This window comes from Rhea americana, unplaced genomic scaffold (assembly GCF_003343005.1).
Source record: "Rhea americana isolate MKP2758 unplaced genomic scaffold, rheAme1 scaffold_100, whole genome shotgun sequence".
Lineage (NCBI taxonomy): Eukaryota > Metazoa > Chordata > Aves > Rheiformes > Rheidae > Rhea > Rhea americana.
In genome coordinates this window covers 1,084,669-1,107,746 of record NW_028185040.1, presented here as the reverse complement: position 1 = coordinate 1,107,746, position 23,078 = coordinate 1,084,669, and the positions used below count along the sequence as shown (strand labels likewise).

Below are 23,078 nucleotides of genomic sequence, written 5' to 3'. Positions count from 1 at the left end.
TGTCCATCCCACTCAGTACAGCCTGTCTGTGTAAAGAAGGGTTTCTCAGCTTGTGTGTCAGGGCACTTTTGAGTTACAAAGTGTTAGAAAAAGCTTCAGAAAAAAAATATGAAAATACGTATTATAAAAATACATAAATCTCTAGAACAAAAAACAGATGTCTCCAACATTGAAATCTAGGCAATCAGGCACTTCAACAGGCTTAATCTTGAAGTTATGTCCTTATTAAGGTCACCCAGGAGATCACAGGTGAATCCAAAGGAATATTCATAAGGTTAAGAAACAAAAGTTTAGACAGAGGATGAAAGTATCAGAAAGTCTAAATGAAGAAACAACTAATCTATCTACATATAGTTAGTTGAGCATTTGACTGTTTTCGAACTAGCATTGAACAGGAGATTACCTTGAGGCAGTAAGTCTGGACTGAGATCACAATTTCTCCAGAACTGAGGAACAGTTAGATCTGAGTTTTTTTGTATGACTTATTAGTAAACTGCAGGCCATTGTGAAAATCACACATGGGGTATGTATGAATCTGACTCTTCTCAGCTTTTAGACTATGGCTATTTGAATCCATGTCTTWGTTAACTGTACACACATAAAACAAAAAATGAAATACAACTATGACCAAAATGTATTTGTCTTACTCTGTGTTATTAAATGCAAAATAATTGGGCAGTAAGTGAATTATTAGCATAATAAGCACTTTAAAGAAAAGTCATTGCCCTCAGCATAAATTCCAACAAACCAAAAAAACCCCTCCTTAGGACCTTGTTAACCTTATATTTTAAAACATAGTTACAGTCTCATCTCGTTAATCTCGAGTGATTGATTGTACTCTAAAACATTGTAGGAAATAGGGGACAATAAATAGTACAGACTTCATAAACTACAGAGATACATAACCATATGTACATAGTCATATTCTTTCCTGTCCTCAAGAAGACTGGCATTCAGAAAAGCAGGATTAAAAGCTTGAAAAGTATCCATTAGATGAGTTACTGTTCATTGAGGCACATTCAATTTTCAGATTCATTCCATTTTCTTTACTCAGCATGGATTCAGCCAAACTATTATTGGATTTTCCATTGCTCAGCATGAGGGAATGTTTATTGTTAACTGGAATTTCACTGGAGTTGTTGCCAGCAGAAATGAGTTGGCTAATAAGTATAAGGGGATTATCCAGAACTCTGACAGTGCCATTTATCATCCAAACACCAGAGCTGATAAAGGGAATCCATGCCATTTAATTTCTTTAGGCTTTATTGATTCCAAACAGGAGATGGTGGTAGGGAGAAGACTATCTTTTAGGACTACAGATGTTTGTTCCCAGGTTTCTCACTACCTTGTTGTGTGATCTGGACAGCACCACTCATSCTAGTTTCTCCATTTGTAAAATGAGAGTAATAATAATAATACTTACTTCAGAGAATGCTTACAGGACTCAATTGGTTATTGTTAGTCAGAGTCTTCAGGAGCTTCATATGCATGGAATGACCTAAGTATTACCAGTTTCTAACCTTGATGCTGCTAAGACCTGGATTTATATTTTTCCTCCTTTGGAAAAATAATCAGAACTCTTTTTAAGATCTTGGCCTCACCACACAATAGAAATATGGTAAAGGTATCTGAACAGTGTCAGAGTAGATTGGGAAGGCTACACAGGAAGCAGCATGCAGAGAGACAATCTCAGTGTAGTTCAGACACTGATCTAGCAGGGATGTGAGGGGTGCATTAGCTGCTCTATTTGCACTGGCCAGCAGGACATGCATCTCAGCATCTTGCAGAGCAGCAGCCATGCAAACATCAGATGTCACTAAGGACTATTTCCACCTCTTATTTCTCTTCATCACCTCTTTGATGCAATTCTTCTTTTGATTCTTGACAGAGGTCTGGATCCTGCTGGTATACTGCTCCTTGGTATAAACCCTATGGCCTATGACAACATTATGCCTTAATTTGCTTAAGATACACAGTCATCACAAATGACAGGGACCTTTCTGTATGTGAGAGCTGCTGCTTAGCAGACAACTGCAAACGAAAAAGGAGTTGAATTCACTGTGTAGATTGCCAGGAAGATTTCACTCAGGCTAGACCTCAGGTTCTGTTTGCACCACCACAGTTTAGGCTGCCATTCTCACAACCTCCTACACCAGTTCCCTTCCTGAGGTGGACACACAGCTTTAACTGATGTCTATGTTTTCAAAGAGACCTGCCACAGTGGAGCAGGTTGTACAACTTGTCATCTTCTCCTGAGTTTTTGGTAAAACCCTATATGTTGAATCAGATTCACCTTAGGTTTAACTACAATTTATGAGTCAAACTAGGGCAGGATTTGAGGATAACTGCAAACCCATTTACAGCACATCAGCTCACAAGTTTTAGAGAAAAATACATCTTGTATAAATATGTGATAAAGGAAGGAAGAAAATTAGTTCTTTTCCCCATCCTCTCTCTCCCCCATGCTTGGCACAGAAGCAACCTACTATGCATAACTAGAAGTAGATTAGGAGCTTGAGTCACTCCACCAGAAGCTGTTCTGGTGATAGATGCTCCAACAAGGAGCCATAGYAAATGCATAGGAGCCTCATTTAAAAGAGAAGGCACATAAGACAGAAGGACAGGTATACAGATGTGCCGGATTTGCCRCAATTTAAAAAACACTCATCCAGGAATCAAGAAGCCAAAGGAGTGCCAAACACTACCACAAGATCTGCCTTTTATACTGACCCGAAAATATGCCATGAACCCACTAAGTGACGTGAACAACTTTTAGCCCATTAAAGCTCAGTTACTTTGCAGAGGAGCTGTTCAAGTAACAGTATAGATAATGCCTGGACCTTCAATCCCATGGACAATTTGAACAGGAGAAAATAGTTTGCTGAGGAGTCTGCTCTGAGCTAACCGAGCATTGATGGCTATTTTGCATTTGAGCTTCAAGCCAAGGGATTTATCATAACAACACGTGAGAATTACTGTAACCTAGAGTCAAATTCTTAGCTGGAATTTGTCTAGCTCCACTGACTTCCCTAGAAATATACTTACTTGCAATAGTTTTGGCCTGGTTGCAATAAGAAGGAAATTATTGCTAGCAATGCTGACTAATAAAAACAAGATACAGTCAAGATACAGTATTTCAAACTACTAAAAGTTGTTATAGCAACAAAAACCTTTGAAATAAAACTCTTGTTATTACATAGTAATTCCACTYTGACCAGAAAACAAAACAAAACAAGACGAAACAATATCCTTTTCTTTTCTCTTTAAAACTGTTTAACGCAGATATAAACAATTCTATTCATTCAAAAGGAATGTCTCTTTAAAAAAGTCACTGAAAGTGTATTTTCTGTAATGTCATCACTTCAGTCACTGAATTGATAGCATGATTTTTATTCATGAATATCGGAAAACAATTTGGTTCTGAAAAAAATACATAATAAAAATCACCTGAAAAGCCATATCTTCAAAAGGCATTTCAGTTGTTACTGCTGGCATTTAGTATGGGAGGGAAAGAGGAGGAAAAGGAAGCAGGAAACTGGGAGGGACAAAATGTAGGATAAATAAGCAGAGAAAGCTCAGCTTTCCGGTCTGCCCATGGAGGTGGTGGCCATCCTGTGCTCTGCTGCTGCTGCCGCCAAAGGACTCAGCCATAGCTCGCCCACTTGCATAGAGTGAGCAGTGAAACACATCTGGTTCCCAGAGTGCTACTGGCCCTGGTGGAGGCCAGTTTTGCTCAGCTCTACAAAAAAATGCAAGTGAGCCTGGATTAGGAAGAAGAATGAGACACTACTGTGTTTTCCTCATGAGGGATGCTGTGGTTTTGCAGATGCATCGGGGTTGAAACAGTTTCTGGAGCATAGCTTCATCTGGACGGTAGTATTTCTGACCCCCCTCCAGGCTCTCATGCAAGCGCTAAGGCACCCTGGCATGCCACAAACAAGGCAGCTGCAGGCTCCCTCGCTGAACCAACTATGGTCTGTAGCTGCCAAGAATCCAGAAAAGCCTGCAGGGAGGTAGTGAATACAGACCTTCTGCTGTCTCCCCACAACCCCCTGCAGAGCTAGAGCGACTTTTGCCTCCAATGGTTATTCAGGTAGGATAAAGAAAATCCTAGGAAAAGTGCTACAGGAATGATGAAAGACTTTTATAATCCATGAAGGTAATTTACTAATTTAGCTTAAAAAAGAAATTCACTGGTTATGTAAGGAAACTTCATTGGGCATTTTTACCAGGAGATGACTCAGATGAGCTAGAGATATTTGCATTCCCTATCCAGTATTCTGATGTCAAATCAAGAAAGCAGGTCCAGAAGGGTTTTAGGGTTTTCTCTTTCTCAGTTTTCTATTTTTTGCCACTGAGAAAGGTTTTCTGCTGTAATTAACAGGAGTGTGTCAAGGACAAAGGAGCAGGAGAATCAAGACTATGTTTCATTAAAGAAGTTAAAACGTGCAAGAAGGGTTCTAAACTTGGGGAGAATCAATTTTCTAGATTTTTTTTTTTAATCTATATGTTTATGGAAAACTCACTGGGCCCACTGTTTCCTCCAACAGGACACCAGGAAGTTCCGCCTGAACGTGAGGGGGAATTTCTTTACTGTGAGAGTGACGGAGCACTGGACCAGGTTGCCCAGAGAGGTTGTGGAGTCTCCTTCTCTGGAGATATTCAAAGCCCGCCTGGATGCAACCCTGTCTRCTATGCTCTAGGTGCCCCTGCTTGAACAGGGAGGTTGGACTAGATGATCTCCAGAGGTCCCTTCCAACCTTACTGATTCTGTGATTCTATGATCCTGTGACACCTCAAGGAGAGATTCTGAAGACAGCTACTTGATGAGCAATCACCATGACWACAGCTGAGGTTTTTGTAATTAAGGATAAATTTATTTAATCCACTGACTAAATACATAGTGTACTCTCCTCTATGCCAAGTCCACTCATATGTTACAATCTAYGGGACAACCTGAGCTCTGCAAGTTCCCACTCCAACACAGCACTATATTTCAACTTTGAGGAATATGAAGATGTGTCATAGCTTGTTGCAAACTTTGCTGATGGGTACCAACAGCAATATCAGCTGTGCTATCATCTAATTTATTTGCTAATATTACCTAGCATAGCTTTCTCTGTGCTCGAAAGAGAAGTATATGTGGAAGGAATCTTTTGGGGTTTTTTTAATTCTTCTCTCAAATTGCACAGGAAGTAGGAAAAATAAAACTTTTTCTAAGCTTCTACTAGACAGCAACACTTCTCAGGTATCTATTACCACAAAGACAAGTACGAAAAACTGTGACTTCTACAAAATGGCACTTCTTTTCCCCTTGAGTACTGAAAAAAAAAATGAATACCCTTAATAACAATTTCAGACATTTTTTCTCTCTAAAAAGTTCCAGTGAATAAATCCGGTCTTTAACTCAAACCTTTACACTCTGAGGTTTCTGTAATGCACAAAGAATTCAGTTTGCTGAAGCTCTGTAACCAAATGAACACATCAAAGATTCAAATGAAATAAAGAATTCCGACTTCTGAGTTTCCCACCTGTGCTTTATCAAAGATGTGTACATGTGTATGCATACATACATATATACATATGTGTATTTATATGTATAAAATYGGCAGTTCTAGAGAAGATATGAACTATATAAAAGGAAGGGAGAAAACACTGGCCTTCAAATGACTATTCAATAGTCAGGCTGCATTACAGAAGAGTAGAAGTACTGCTTGCAGGGTCTGACAGCACCTTCTAATAAGACAGGAACAGAAGGCATGTCCTTCTGATGAACAGATGCACCTAATTAGAAAAAGGTATACATATTTTGCTGCTGCACAGAGTACTCAGTGCAGGGATAGGTATTCTTCATTTCTTCAAACTGCTCACATGCTACAGAAGAAAAAACGTAGTCAATCAGATTGTAAGTAACATTTTGGGGTCCATGGATGCCTTACTGTGCTTTCTTGCTATTTAAAGTGCAGGCTCCTTGGAACAAGAGCCGATTCATCCTCTATGGACTGAGAAAAACAGCCTTTCAAAGAAGCAGCAGAGGTGCCCGTGACAGCACAAGGCTGAATTGTTGAGTGGATTCTCTGATTTTTACTAATGGTTGAGCTTGTCTGACAATACACCTCCCAGTGGGAACACTGCTAGGGTTCTCTCCTGTACACTGCCACTTTTCCTCACACAAAATTTCTAAGCTTTGAGACTACTTGGAGATTTCTTCCTCTTACTGCAGTGCACTTTAAATTGACAAGCACAGATTAAGAAGTTATTCATGATGAGCAGTGATCGACTGGCCAGTAAAGAGAGAGATGGAATCACACGCATACGTTGTCTGGTCTTGTTGGCACTGCTTATTCAGAAGTGAAACTAAACCCAACAAAATAAAGCGTCCCATTTCTTTTGAAAGCACTTCATGCAATCCACAGAAGGAACAGCAAGACAATGACATTTTCTCAGATAGAAAAGTACGTGTGYGTGTGTGTGTTTACAGCAGACTGTTTCTTAACTAAACATTAATTAGTGGCTGCCTCCAGCAAAAGCAAACCCCCTGAAAAGCGATCATATACTGCATAAAAACCAAAATCATCATAATGGCTGTAAACAAAATGCATCACTGGGGATATATAAATAGAAAATATTACTCTGTTATCTACTCCCCATCATATATTTTAAATACTTGCATGGGAAGAGTTGATTTTCACACTGTACTCAAGCTAACAGCAGCAGAAGACACGTGGGAAGGTACCATTGTTAAACAGCCAGCCAAAGAGAGGAAACCCAAAACCAGCCAACACCAAAACATACACTGCGGTGGGAAATCTTTAACAAAGAGAGAGTCAAAACACAGCTAGTTATTTCCGTAAGTRCCAGCCAGAAGGCACTTCTGTAAAATTCGGTGTGAGATTGTCACAGCGAGTATTGCTTCTGGAAGTAACCCTGAACTGGCAGCATGTCCACAGAGGCTGGATCAGCACAACTCTGAAAAGTTCTCTGCTGCAAGAAGTGGCATTACTGGGTAGACTGCTCTCCTCTCTTAAAGGTGGATCCTTCCTACCGATAGTTTTCTGATCAGACTAGTAAACCCCTAGGTCCAAAAGTTTTAAAATGGAATATGCATTATTATTCTCAAATAACAGATGGGGAAACTGAGGCACAAAAGAGCAATTTGAGCAAGGTCAACTAGTAAGCCAATGATAAATAAGAAGCTATGCCTGGTACTTTATGGCAAAACCCTCTTTTCTGCTTTAAACACTCTACCTCTATATTCTAATGGTCTGCAGGTTAAGAACAAGTAATACACATAAGAARGGCATTGAATCTCCTGTTTGAAGGTACTCATTAACGGGTTGGTACATTAGCAGTGGTATAGTGCTGGAAAAATGAAYGAAAAAGCAATGTGCAAACTGTTCTTGTTAAACATATACCTTATCCAGTGTAATCATGCCAATAATGTACTAAAAGTAACCTAGATTTATAATTAGTTCGGTTGATATTAGCTGAGAGCTAGGGCTAAAGTGTTCATGAATGTTTTATTCCACATGTTTTCCTTAAAATAAATTAAAAAAATCCTCTCTGGAAAAAAAATCTCCGAAGAACAAGACCTATAGTTGGAACCTGTAAGAAAATCCTGCGTGAAAACTTCCGAAGTAGCAGCCCCTTATCAATATAAATGTAAGAATTTAACACCTGCTGAGAATATATGAGAAATAAGTAATATACAGAGCGAATACTTATCATCACTGCCAATGGTGAGAAACTTCAGAGATTAAGAGAATGTGTTTATGATATTTATGGTACTGCACTTTCCATCTAAAAACTGTCTCAGGCTACTTACCTGATAAAGGTCTTCATGTGAGCACAGTTTCAATGACCATTTATTTTGTGTTCATGAGCAGCATAGTGTTTCGTAGAGCATACTGTTTCATTAAAGAAAAGTAATATTTCTAAATCTCTCTCACAGTCCTGCTCATTCTTTTCCTCAGCTACAGTGGCTGAGCTGTGCCGAGGAAAACAATCTGCTCAGGTAGCAGTCATGAAATCACGAACAGCTTGAAGAACTCAAACAGCACAGAAACCTGCTATGGCACATTGGTGTCTATATGAGGAGCCACATCGCACCTTGTCCACTGGCACAGCAGCCACTGAGGAAAATGTCTAGTAAAACTTTTTTTCAGTACTTTTTGCTCATTTTTTTTTCTTTCTTGGTGATTTCTTTTTGTCTTTGTGTAGACTTACCCTTTCTTTCACTGACTGCAAACTACAAATATAGGAATGGCCATGTATATGCCCATGCTGAGACAGCATCTTGGCAACCGAGGCATTATTTTGTGCAACTGCTCCATTTTCTTCTCCCTTCCTTCTGACAGTTGTGTGGGAAAAAAATGAAGGAATTAAAAAAATTGGTTATCGGGGCGAAATAGAAGCAGAAAGATTTGGGGGATGGGAAGGACGCACATCGAGCTGTGCTCAGGTCAACAAAACATTTTTTTTTCCCTTCAGCACCTACATCCATGTAGCAAAGGCCCAAATAAATTTGATGAGCAAATTAAAACAGTCTGCAGACGATGCAGTGTAACCCACAAAACACAATGCATTTGTTTAATAATAAATAAACAAATATATATTAAATATATAACAAATATATATTAAAATTAAATAAACATGGTAAAGAAAATTGAAAATAACTTAATTTGTTCATTCCCACTGAATGGTGTTAACTTTTTAAATGTRTTGCATAAAAGTCATGTCTTTCCTGGAAAAAACATCATCTGTTTCTTCTGTCTCCCCAGAACCAGTAATCTCCATCTGTAACTGCCTATTCCTAAAGCTATATGTATAAACAAATTACAGTGTGGTGATACCAACTGACCTGGCAAGGTAAGATGGTTTGCTGAGGAACCTGAGACCGGTGAGTCAGCTGAATATCGGTCTGGACCTTTAAAGAGAAAGATTAATTTCAGTACAGGTGGGTGAACTGTAATCCCAGCAGTGTAGCTTTTCCTGTTCTACCACTGCTATGTGATAGTGTCTTCTGCCATTTCTTTTCAACTGTTTTAGATCAGATTAACTTCTTCACAAGCCTGGTCAAATATCCAAATAGTCCTCTTTTAACYTAGGGGAGTCAACATCAAACACATCTTTCTTATGTTTAGCACTTAATGTGTTTCGGTGGAGATACAATCGTTACTTACTCTGCAAGCTACAAACTCTCAGATAACATGCTCCTCAGCTACCTCCAAGTCATCAGTCGTCACAGAACCGACAATACGTCAATTTTCCTCTACTCAGCCCTGGTRAGGCCTCGAGTACTGTGTCCAGTTTTGGGCTCCCCAGTACAAGAGAGACATGGAGCTACTGSAGAGAGTCCAGCGTARGGCTATGAAGACGATCAGAGGGCTGGAGCATCTGCCCTATGAGGAACGGCTGYGAGAGCTGGGCCTCTTCAGCCTGGGGAAGAGAAGACTGAGSGGGGATCTTATCAATGCCTGTAAGTACCTGAAGGGAGGGTGTTGAGGGGACAGGGATGGGGACAAACTCTTTTCAGTTGCCCCGTGTGRCAGGACAAGAGGCMATGGGCAGAAATTGAACCACAGGAAGTTCCGCCTGACCGTGAGGGGGAATTTCTTYMCTGTGAGAGTGACGGAGCACTGGACCAGGTTGCCCAGAGAGGYTGTGGAGTCTCCTTCTCTGGAGACATTCAAGGCCCGCCTGGATGCAACCCTGTCTAACATGCTCTAGGTGACCCTGCTGAGCGGGGAGGTTGGACTAGGTGATCTACAGAGGTCCCTTCCAACCTTACTGATTCTATGAATTTTATTCTCTAATGTGCTACTGACGACTGTTACATGCTACTTACCTTGCTTTGTGGTGTTTCAGTGAGCAGTTGCCATCACTTTGGGAACCACCAGCTGACAATAGTTCAGGACACTTTTGTCACTGGATAGACACTCCAGAGAAAGGGCTCTGATACTATACTTGCAAGTGGAGATGAGTTGCCCAAAACACTAGATGCCTTTTCTAAGTCATACTTTCTCTTTTTATGCTTATGTGAAACAGTCTGCATTTTAGATCTGAAGATCACAGTTGACTACATCAGTGCCCTCAATATGTATAAAAAAATTAGTGGCTTGGATTCATTTCTACTTGCAGGACTGCAAGTAAATTAAGAATCAAACCAAGCCAGCAAGTTATCAGAATATAAGCAGGTACAGTGGCAAGCACGTCACATGCTCTTCAGGAAATCAGTACCAGTGAACCTCTCACACAGAAGAAAGGAACCAAGAAGGAAATTGGAATATCAGACAAAAGGGAATACATTGAGCATTTCATGCTTATGTTGAACTTTACATCCTCCTTAGAGAGGTGCTTCCTTTTTTTAAGGAAAGGATCTGATAAATTGGGTTGTTGGGGGAGTTTAATAGCAAACAACTAGAAAAACATTAACAGTGTAGGAATATTCTATTCATTATTTGTGTGGTGCTTCATAAACATCTCCATAGTCTACCTGTGAAATAATTTACTTTGTAGAAGATGGCATGTAGAGGTGTTGCACTGCAGAACAGGGCATCAATGCTGTGGGATCGATACTGCAAGTGACATAGGAAAAAGTGATGTGAGCAAGTGTTTCAGTGGGAATGAGTCCTCTGTTGCTGGTTTAGATGCCTTTATGGACTGTGATTTCAGTCTTCCTAGAAGAGACCCAGAGACTGGGGATATCTTTGTGTTCGAACACAGAGTCAGCATAATGCTTTGACAGACTCTACCACTCTAAATGTGGGATCACCACCCTCCTCTGTGATTACATTCACAAGGCAGTTACAAATATTCCTGGAGACAGCACTTTCCACTTAAACCATGAAAAACACATATAACCACAGATGGCAACAGTATTTGCTGTCACTCAGTAAATATGCTTGGGATTTGAAACAAAAAACAAAGRTTAGAAAGCTGAAATCGGAATGCAATCCCCTCCACTTCCCCAAAGCTATTTGGTTTCAGAATATAAGGCAACATCTGGTTTTGAAACCAGATCTCACAGTCTCACAATTGTRGTGAGAAGGAGTACATCCACAGCATTTCTGATTTCAGGCAGATGTCATATATTCACAAATGAACATTGGCAGTGCAAGAGGGCAGAGTGAAACTGGGATTAATGAAAGCCAAAGGACATTGCCATCTAGAGGAACGAGGAATCATGAGGTTAGCAAATCTAATCTCCAGACACGTAGAGATTTACCTCAGATTCCTTAAACAAGCTATTTCCACCCTCTACTACAATTTTCCTGTCTTTAGAAAACGAGATAATGCCATTAATTCATCCTCCTCATAGAGGTTTGTGATGAGCAATGGATGCTGTCCAAGCAGTGTTCCCACTATGCTAAAAAGTAGTTGATTATTGACTAATACTCTACTAGTTCTCTGGAGCTGGATACTGGAAAACAAATGGCAAGTTCCATGCCTGGATTGGATGTAGAAAGCATCAGAACAAAATCAACCCTTCAACCACTTGAAATCAAATTAAGCAGAGACCTCATTGTTTTTATTTGGTAATAAGATGAACATACATGGACTCAGTTACAGAAAGACTGGAATGCTGAAAAATGTTTTATACATTTAGAGACCACAAGCCTCTTCTTTCAAATAAGGAACTAATAAATACATATTGTTTAAAATTATTCTCAGAATAGTTGAGAATACTTGGCATTACATGGCAAGATTCATATCAGTTTTACATTTTTTTTCCCTTAATGAGTCTTTACAAACTAAATAGGTTTTTTGGATACCTTACCCATCCAGTCCCAAGAGCAAACTTGCATTGAATTTTGCTTTTAAAATTGATTTTGATTTGTTTTCCATCCTCTGGCGCAAAATAGTACAATAACCTGCCTCTTGCTTCCGTGAAAAATATTAGAGAACAGGTGTATATTGTTTACCTCAGTTCAAGAAAGACATTTCCATTATCAGCTCTGCTAATAAAAACATACTCTAAAGTTTATGTTCAACTTCATACATAGAATTCCCTGCAGAATGCCAGCTGAGAAAAGGTTATTTTACAAGACCAAGATCCTTGAATTTGGTTCATTTCCCCTTATGCCCCTTAAGAATAGATTTAACATTCCTTAGCTTCATTAGGACCTGTCACTATATGTTTGAGCAAAGAGCAGTGAAATCTATTGACACAGATAAGACATAATGTTCACCCTTCCTCCCTGCTGAAGGTAGCCAGTGCACCAACATATGCCTTTATTAAAGTGCCTACTCATTGAAGTGGCTGCAAAAAGTAGCATTATAGTCACAGAGAGAGATTTTCTTATTTAAACATATTGTGGTGGAAGCAGCTCCTACCACAGCAAAGGAAGACAGCACTACCTTGATGCATTGGCTTTATACAGAACTGCCCCGCATTTAACAAGATGCATGTATTTCAGGTATTTAGCCTTTGGCCCCAGATGCTGTGGCGGGACTAGCAGGACTTTGCATGCAACTTCCTTCAGTTTCAGTGCAACTAAAAGAGTGATCAGGCCCTAGGTGTTATTTTGCTGTAAGCTGATGTTGCAAATGCAATGGCTTTCACCTATAGGAGAAGAAGGGGGGGGAGGGRGGAGGAAAGGGAGGAAAAATATTCCTGTGAGAATCTGGGCCTGTAGACAACCAGAAGTTCTGGTAAAACCTCAACCAGAACCCTACAATAAAAATAGCAAATATTTAAAAAAATTGCATATAAAATTGTATAAAAATATCATCCAAGCAAGAAGAAAAGGAAAATGCCCACTCTGCCATTCTACACCCAGATTTTATCACTAGAAAACCTCATGGCCATGAGTAATTTTGCTTGATATATGTACTCCTACAACCACCAGCAGAGACAATGGCATTACATATATTCCTCCTACCACTGGATAGCTTCTAAAACTGGGGGATTACGAAAACACAACAACCTGTACAMGTGCACTGGGAAGCAATCAAAGGAATGCAAAATGCCAACAATGATGTGCCAAGAGGCTGGTGATTGAGTGTTGTTGTGTGTTTAGATATTAAAACAAATTAGCTAAGACCGGGCTCTGGACTGGAAGATCGTCATTGCTCCGAGTCCTGAGGCAGTTTGCCTGGAAGTAGCTCCATTTTTTCCACTCTCTGCTCAAGTCCACAGAGCAGAGAGCTCATGCCTCTAAGAGAGGCTGATAATGTGCGTCACAGCCGTGCTGGGGTACAGATCAGAAATCTCTATGTTTGCACAGGAAAAAAGGGAAATCAAAACACAAGGAGAAAAGATGGACACAGCAAACAGAAAGGCATGGATCATGTTTCATTTTAACAGAAAAGTGTCAGCAGCAGCGGTCAGGTGCGATGCTTATTCTTTGACSACAGTAATCAGGTAGGGAAAGGGGTGCTTGGGACTACAGAACTCACCTGCCTGTCGAAGCAGGGTGAGGATCAGAGTAGGACATACACCTGATGTTAAACTGAGACTGAGGCAGACCTGCTCATGCTGTGGGATAAGCTTCTTCACCATCCTCAGTGAGAGCAGAATTTGTGCTTTAACAASAAGAAAGCCTATTTAGTCTGTTCTCCTTTCTACCTGGCCAGCAGCCGCAGCTGCTCTCCCCAGCAATTTGCATGGAGTCTAAATAACATAATCAAGGCTTTTAACAGCAACAGCAAGGGTGTTACCAGATTTGCATGCTGGCTTTCAGGCATCGCACCAGCACACCTCTGAGATCAGCACTGGTTCAAGACATGGGAAAGTACAGGGTCATTCTTCCCTTTTAATTATTGGATGAGGTGATAGATTAAAAGAAAGCAAAAAAAAAAAAAAAAAANAAAAAAAAAAAAAAAAAAAAAAAAAAAAAAAAAAGGATTTGATTATTTGATTGTGCTGTCATTTGTTGAGAATAAATGGTAAAGTATAGATCAGTATAGATCACCAGAGGATAAGTTTCTTTACAAAATGATCTATGAGGAAAAATGAGCCAATAAGAAATATTTAAGAACATCTCATGAGCTCCTGGAGATAAACTAKTTGATTCCAGCCGAGGCCATAAAAGTACTGTCCTAGTCAGTTTTCATCATTTCTAATCTGAATGGATTATTGTGTCTTTTAATTAAAAACTAGGTCTGAGATCCACCGTAGAAGCCGCAGAGACTAACAATGAATGTGTTTGCTGTTCCCTTTAACTAGGTGAGCTCACGGATCTTCTGATTACAAAGCAGCTTTCTCTACYGTACTAAAATCTGTCTAGTGCAAACTGTTTTTGCCGCTAGATTGAGCACGTGTGACCTTAGTGTGTGCATATTCAAACACTGTATATTCAAAGGATATGTTGTAAAACCATTTTTCTCTGACATAAGCAACTACATTTTGGAAAATTTCTTTTCAGCCACAAACTTACGTTTAAGAAACAAAGCAGTGAGGAAGAGGAATCTGCCTCTTCCGTTYACCAGTGAGGAACCAGACCCCCAAATTCCAGATTTGTTTTGCTACTATACATCCTACTGTATGAAAATRTACCAGCTGAAGCTACATAAAAGGTTGCACTTTTAGGTAAGCATCAGTCTACTTAGATTGACTACTTTGAAGTATATTTTAAGCCTAAAATAGCAAAGCTTATTTTTTTTTTAATCTCCTACCTACTTACCGCCTCTGCAGCAAAAAAGTTGATTTATGGCAACTATTCCTCTTCTCTAACATGGAAAGCAACAGTGATATCCATCACCTTTTTGTAAGGAAACACAGAAATTTGACTATATTTGCCTATATTGACTTAGGCAAAAGAAGTTGCGTAGCTTGCAAGAAAAGCCACTGGCCGTAAGTACTTGATCCTATCATTTTGAAAGGGTGTACCACAGCTATTATATCTAAAAAGCTTAAAATAAATCTCTCTTTTCACGTGTGTGAACAATTTTTGACTGTTGTCACAGAAATATACTTTAAATCACTGCTTGAGTGCAGRCCAGAGAACTGTTACCCTTTGAGTCATTTAAGTAATGACCAGGATAGCGACATATTGCTTTTTTTTTTTTTTTAATTATTGTGTAGTCAGGAGCTGAAGTGCTAAGTCACCACGAGAGAGAGGTCTGCCAATTCCCTCAAGACTAGTTCCAGTTAAAGGAGAAAACATTGGCAGAGATACTTCCAGTGATAGTGCTCCCTATTTTAAGGGGGTAAAACGTCTGGATTCTCCCTCCTATATTAGACAACAGATTCTGGGGGTTAAAAAATCTCTGGTGCTCATCCAGGAAGACAAAGCTTTTGGAGAATATATTCATTTCCCTCACAGAGGCCTTCTTAGTGGCACACAACTTCCCTGTCCATTCCTCCCTCCATAAGGCGAGTCCTCTTTGACCCCACAAAATCCTGTGATGCCTATTTGCAGGCATTCCCAAATAAATCTACTGCATTTCAGCATGAGATCAGCATTATTAGCCCTATATTTTCAGTTTTTCTGGCTTATTCCTTACTTGTATAGTCTTACAGATGGTGGAAAAGGAAGGCCTCTGAAAACACAGTTTCCATACATCCAGGGAAAAGTTAGGTAAGGATGTAACAGCAGAAATCCTTTCTCACTCTTTATAAATAGAGGTCACGCTATTACCTGATATGGACCTAATCCTTCTCTCTTTTTTTCCTTTTTTTTCCTTTGGTGGAATAAAATAAGAGAAAGTCATTCTGTATTTTTTTTTAACTTTTATTATTTTTTTACACAATTGCACAGTGGCTGATCTCTAGTTTAGCTGGGAGGTGTCTAAACATACCATTCCTTGGCTCACAATGCACTAGCACAGTGCTGCAGAGTGCTCCAGGGAARCAGATAATCAGAGTACAGTAATGTAGATGTGATCCCAGGAAGAGACTCCATGACAGATTATTCCATCTGGCCTAGTCTCTTTGTAGGATCTTAATTTCTACACTTCACTTTCACTTTATGTAGTTCCAAAACAGAAGAGATTTCATGGGGATGTTTTTTTAACTGATAATAAAAAATTTATTAAAAAAAATGCAGTACCACTGTACCATACTCAGACACTTTAAAGAGAGTAGGAAAATCTTAGAGCTAGATCTGCCCACCTATATATTGCAAAACATTTTACTGCATACCTTTGTGCTGAGATCAGTAACTTCTGTGACTAGAGCATCTCTTCCAGAACAGCATCCAGTTTGGATCTGCAGCATCAAGAGATGGCAAATCCACCAAYTCCCTTGTTAGTTTCTGCCAGTGGTGAATACCCTTGACAGTCAAGGAAAAGTTTTTTCCAGTCTGATTTCCCACCTTTGTACCAGTGCACGAGAAGCAAAGACTGACCAGGTGTGAATAAAGCAGCCCTGCTTCACTATCTGAAAGGAGTCAGACCCAGAAAGAAAGAAAACAAGTATCAGAAGTAGATGAACAAAAAGATTTTCATTTTTAAATTATTTCAGACTGCACGACCTAAGGTATTTTAATCACGGTATATTACATAAGGGTAACTTTAAAAAATATTGACTAAATTCTGCTTCACTGACCAAACTCTTAATCAGGGTATGTTCCCTCTCACTTCTGGGACTGAGTCATCGGTGGGATATTTAGTTCTGTATTAATGATATGTCATCAATKTCCCATTAAAGAGCTTAGCCAAGGCTGGATCTCGTATTCTACCGCTCCTACCAGGGCTGAATGCTAGCTGTAAGTGGAAAGGGGAGGTGGRAAAGCGCTGTGGGATGACATAGCCCTTTCCCCACTGCATGACAGGGAGCACACTCTGCACTGCCTGTGGGGCCACTGTCCTCTCAGCACCCCTTCTCTCCTCAGTAAGTCCACCCCAGGATGCACACACAGAACTACTACCGAACCAGGAGCTCACGAACGGGAACACTCCGTGCCTTTGTATTTATTTTACTTAAACGAGCCAGTACAGCAAAGCTAACTGTGAGTTCTGAGAACTGCAAGAGCTATTTTCGTATGTCTTCCCTCTGGAAATATGGAATTAAGTGCAACCTTTTCATAGCATGAACTTAATCTAAATCTCTGGCTTTGAACAAACCCCAACTTTGGTGTCCAAAAAAAAAGAACTCAAAATGTCTCTAGCTGCAATAATCAAAATCCCAGATACAAACACTCCTGAGTGAGAAAGTATTCATGTTTAAATGTGAATATAGGCTGAGCTCACTGCTGTGACTTCTGCTAGTGTTATGTGAAGTTCATCCCTGTACATGCACAGTTTAAGCAGGAACACAGACTCCAGCTCTAATATAGGCTGGTGGTAAAGTCCTGTGCTTTTGAACACGAAAATGAGTTACCGTCCTAAGCCAATGTTTTGAATRTTCTCTACATAGCAAAGAGCCATGACAGCAGTCCAACTCCTCATAAAATACATAGCACAGCAAGACTGCATCCTGAATGAAAAGGGAGTCAGGCAGAAAACTAGTGTATGAGTATATATGCATGTCTTGATTTCCACACAGATAAGTAAAATCATTTAAAATAAACTGCACCCCTACCAAGATCCCAAGCCAGAAAAGCACTTACATAAATGATCAACATCCTTAAAAAGATACTTTCCTGAATCAAGGCCTGAAGGAGGTATTTTTAACATTTCCTCTTTAAAAGGGGCCAAAATTATGGCTTCTTTCCATATGTTTAGCTCCACTGGATGTCACAGTTTATATCTATTGACTTCCAGTAGTGTATTTAGGACACACTGTTTCATTTTGTTGTTCTCTAGCCACACTTCTACATCAATGCTTTTCCTTTCCTTTAACCTGTCCATCCAATCAGTTATGAAAGAAATGTCACACTGAGATGAAAGTAGGAATCAATCTGTGTGATTCCCTGCTGCCCCCTCTTTTCCTAGATCTTTAGGTCAGACAAAGAGTGGTCACAAGAAGCCCATGAACAAATGTTGGGAAACAGCTCATTACTTGTAATCTCTAGTTAAGGCAGACACTTCAAGAAGTACATGCACTCGGAGTCTGACAACAAAATTTTCCCCAAGGGAATACCACTTCTGTTGATTCTTCTTTCCTAACTGCAAAAACACAAAACCATTTTAGAAACAAAACCATTTTGCTATCATTGTATCACACAGGAAAAGCATCACATCCTAAAAAATGGTCAATTAATGCTACAGATTCACCATTCATATGCACGAAATCTTCTATAGTTAGGGTAAAACTTAAGTCAAATTCTCTGTCTACCGGCTGTTGGAAACACTCTTGGGAAAAAGAAAAAAAAAAGAAGTGAAGTATTATCAAGCTTCTTCCCATGATTTTTGATATTCTTTTGCATCATCCTAAYGTGGGTTTCACAGGCTGAAGCACAGCAAAGGATAATACTGACTTTTGAAGATGACTTTCATCTATTTGCTTGACCTGTCCAGAAAATGGAACCATTTGCATCAGGAAACCACCAGATTTTTTTAACAAAATTTTCCCCAAAACAACAAAAGATGCACATACACACACACAAACAAACAAATAAAAATAAAATCAACCCCCAAAACAAGGCCCCCACCCTAGAACCCAGAGTCATTAATTGTGAAGTAGCCAGTGGGAGGAGGAGTGTTTTGAAAGTTGTTTAACGCCTTCCCCAGAAACTGGTCTTTGCGGAAGGAGGAGAACAGGAATGAAGAAGCTCAGCTAAAATGATGAAAGAAATTTGCAGTCTCTTTTTATATATATATATTTTTTTACTCTTCTGTATCTGGAAAAAAAAAAGAAAAAGAAAAGTGTCAAATGCTGCCTTTCTTCCCTGTGTCCAAGGAGAAGGTATTCTGGGAAAGAAAAAGAAGGGTATCAGTTTAGACAGACCCATTCCCTCCAAGTAGAGCAGCTTTACTAAAGTGTTGAAAGTCCACAAGGTGAGGTGCACTGGAGCTTAGCCAAGCCTATGTCAGCTCATCAAACTGACTTGACTGGAAGTCAGTCAAGTTGACTGGTTCTGCCCTACACAAAGTTAAACTAGCTGTGCTAGTTTAACACTAAAGCTGTGGGAGGTCAATCTTTGAAATCAGTAAGATCATGCAGCAGAATTTAGTGTGGTCTAACCACTAAGTTTCTTCAGTCTAGATCTCTTTGATCACCCTTGCTCACTAGCTATTTCAATACATTTTTGCCTGTAAAAGCAACAGCACTGTACATGTCGTTTGAGGTAAAGAAAATGCTCCAAACAGAAAAGAGCCCTATCTTTAAAGGTCCCTTTCTCCCAAACACCTTGCAACGAAGACATAATCTCACGTATACATAGGTGCTTGAGATCTAACCAAGGATGTGCATTATACAACCAGCTCAACTTTTCTGTAACTGAAAGCTAATTTGATACGGTTAAATGTAAAACTATCTCTGATCAGATTACAATGGTTTATGAATTTGGTGGCCATATTCTAATCTTCAGAAGCTATCTGCCCAAGGTAGCAAGTAGCAAAGTCAGTCTCTGTGCAATATTTGCAGGTGTAGACTAGAAAATAACAAAACAACGCACAGAAAAATCAAAATGCATGTTGGTGGAGCTAAGCCATATTATTCCTCATTGAATGGCCAGCCCAACTAAAGTCTATCAGGCTCATCTGTGCAAATAGCAGAAAAGGACATATTGTCAAAGCTACAAGTTTACAAAATACAGAAAAAGTATCTCCAGAAGTAAGAAATTATTAATATTGCCCTTGACCATAATATAATGCTATATCTTGCCGTACAATGAATTTTAACAAGTCTGGTACATATGGAAAAGTTAAGAAATCATCTCTCACAGGACAGAGAGGATGTACAAATATGCACTTACAATTCTAGATTTGCCTTAGATAATTAAATTCCTTAACATCTTTAGAAGCCCAAAATAATCAATTGGAGGTAATAGAATTAACTCTCTGGACAAATATTAGTAACTCCCTCAGCCTCAAAATTAGGTTATATTTGACTAACATCATCCTGAATGTACAAACACAACTGATTTCTACGTGGTTATCCCACATGAATCTTCACTATGAACAGATCTCCTTGAGGAAAAAAATGAAGTTAAGAAACTTGCATTTAAAAGGATTTCCCGCTCAAGGAAATTCAGCTGAAGAAGAGGTGAATTTACCAGTAAGGGTGTGCTTGCCTAGGAAGATGTGATTATATCAGAAAGTCTTTGCGTGCCTTTCAGAAACCAGTTCCTTTTGTCTACAGGAATTTTTGTTTTTATCTAGGCAGTGGAAAAAAGAAGTGACAAAAACCTTAAGGCTTTGCTGTTAGATCATATTACCTCTGATGTATGCATAGCAGTGGCTGTACAGGATTTATTAGTGAGTTGGTGCCATTTTCTTCGACTATGTAGTTAGCAGGGGGGACTTTTTCTTTTCAGATGGTCCGCTGTAAGTTGCTGTAACAATATCTTGTCCACTGATGTGAGTCTAAGCTCCTACTGTAAAGATCTAAGCTTTCTGCATTTCACCGGATTTATTTAGACTGGATTATCACATTCCCAGCACTACTGAGAATATAATCTACAGTGTGCAATAATAACAACTGTAACAATAGCACTACACTTTCCTGACATCTCCCATCTAAACAGTTCAGCCTAATTTACTGTCATTAAAGGGGTCATAATAATCCTATCAGACGCATCATTAGCCACTGTCTAAGGAGATGATACTGACCCAAAAGAATGGAAGGAGATAGGTCCATTAACTGGATAAAATAACAGCTTTGGGTGGTCATCATTTCTGAACCTCTTAAACGATTTGCTGAATTGCAGTTGGAACCTGACACTAAGCTGTAAGTACTAGCCAACGTGCCATCTTCTGTTCCTTTGCCATCCTCCATACTCACAGGCCTATCTCTTTTCACCCCTCCCATCTCCATTAACAAAAGAGGGGAAAATATAATGCCTTTTCCAGAGTCTAGAAGTTCCCTGCGGAGAACTGAGTCATGTATTGCTTTTTGCTTCTGTTAGTCACATTATCAGCTTCAATGAGAACATTGTAGTGCAGCATTTACTTTAAATTGTTTTTCTACTTGGTGGAGCAAATGTGTTGGCTTCCTTGCTGAATTTCCCTTTGGATACAAAATAGCTTTCCTAAGACTACACTAACCTTGGATATGATTCAGCCTCTTTTTCATTTCAGCACAATAGATCCAGTGCAAATATTAGTATGCATTAACAGAGATAATTGAAAGAGGAAAAAGAATGAATATGCTGGGCTCTGCACACAGGAAGACGCTTAGTTCACTCGGCATGTCACTGCGGAGTTTCTATTGTTTATTAAGATTGTGTATAGATTCTCCTCTTGATCACTAATGCAAATACCAGCGACTCCTGGAGTTCTTCATGGGATACCAGCCCCCACTGCGAGAAGATTATTAAGTTCATTTCTGCTTTCAGCTTGCAGTTTATACAATGGCATTTTTAACATGCGCTCACTGGATCAGGAATGTATATGTTTGCTATACATACTGACATACTGAAGGAAAAATATACAGCAGTTTGTCCTTTCCTTTACACAAAACCATTCAGTGGATAGCTACAGCCATACAAGGAAGCTGGCTGTCGGTTTTGCACAACCAGTGATTAATCTCACACATTCACATCTCTTTTTATGATAAAACAAATGTTTAGGAGTCCTGAGGCCTCACAAGAACTATCAGTTTTAACAGCTGGCATTTATTATGCCTGTCTAATTCAAACTTTTACAATCTGCTACCCAGTTGGAGAATAGGAACAGAGCCCTAGAGACATTCAGACTGAGGTGAGAGTTTAGACTGACTCAAAATTACACCTGTTCTGCAATGACTCGTGGTCCCAGATCCTCACCGAGTGCAATGCTAATTATACTAGCTGGAAATGAAAAGCTAACCTCTCTCAGCACAGCCCCTGGAGATGGCCAGCCCTGCCCCTCTGCCGAATGCCTGCCCTCGTGCCTCTGTTGCTGCCTCCGAGCTGCAGAGAGCAACGTGCTCCCCACAGCTGGCCCAGGGCAATGCCACCAGTGCAGGGCCACACCAGGAGGCAAGGCTCAGCCCTGTGGGTTTCAAATTTTCCTTAAAAGAAAACCTTGCTATTCTGTTTCCTAAAAAAAAATGAAAGCTGAATGCAAACTGCAGGACAGAATGATGTGGAATAATGATTTAATGGGCAGGGAGATTTACACAAAATACTTAGTTTGCTCTGGTGAGTAACACATCTCTCTTTATCAGGATAGTGTTTGCAAATTTATTGCACGCTATTTTCTCAACTCTCAACTCAACATTATAAACATATTTAATAACGAAGGAGACACATCATGACTCCATAATCATCCAGGATTACACCCTTGGATTTTCTTTCTAAGCAGATTATGGTAATCTTGCAGCTCACTTGTGAAAAAGTAGTGCTTAGCATGTACAAATTTGATCTTCTTAACATGTTATATGAGTATTACTATAGGGTGGCAGAACACCACCACACTACCAAATAGCTTTGCCCTGAGATACCATTACCCCAAGACATTTTTGAGTGTCTGTTCTAACTGCATAGAAAAAGCTACACAATCTTTTATATATATATATATATTTTTTTTTCCCTGCTAAGCAAAAGAAGAGAACCTCAGTGAACCATATGCATCTAGTATATCCCCTATTCAAAACCCCATGGTGATGTCTTTTCAGTAACAGTGAAAGTGGTGGCAAAATCGTAAAGATATCAACAAAAAAATCCAGCATACAACTACGTCAAAATGAACATTATTGTGTTTTGGATATTTTGTTTTGGAAAATTTAGCAGAAAAAAATGTATCTTTGGGGTCTTCTCATATCTGTTAACTCAGATGCTCTCATCCCGTGCCAGTATCAGTAGTGTGTAACACAAACTGGGGCAGTGTTACATTCTAACATACACAAGCAGTACCTGTCAGAAGGTTTCCACTTGGCAGAAAACTAAATAGATGAAGCTTAAACATAGTAGGACTCTTTAGCCTGAAAAGGGAGAGCTGCACAGAGAACTTGATAAAAGGTAAATGAAATTAAGGGCAATGCTGAGAAGGCACGTAGGGAACAATTACTCACTGTTTCTCACAATACATGAAGGAAGTTACAAATGAAATTACCAGGTAGTAAATTTGAAACAAAGAAGATGTTATTTTCACATAATGCGTAAGCA

The 23,078-nt window shown here is 39.5% G+C and overlaps 1 protein-coding gene across 6 annotated transcripts in view; it reads right to left on the bottom strand.

Moving 5' to 3' along the window:
- PDE1C (phosphodiesterase 1C) overlaps positions 1–23,078 on the bottom strand; it is a 359,821-nt gene that overhangs the window by 49,251 nt on the left and 287,492 nt on the right. For 4 of the 6 annotated variants that reach the window (XM_085303991.1, XM_085303982.1, XM_085304000.1 and 1 more), the window contains one exon: positions 8,861–8,926. In XM_085303991.1, coding sequence (XP_085160117.1) covers positions 8,861–8,926 — 66 coding nt within the window. Of the gene's footprint in view, positions 1–58; positions 94–8,860; positions 8,927–15,656; positions 18,669–23,078 lie in introns of those variants that run through there. The other 2 variants (XM_085304009.1, XM_085304024.1) reach the window with 2 other exon arrangements.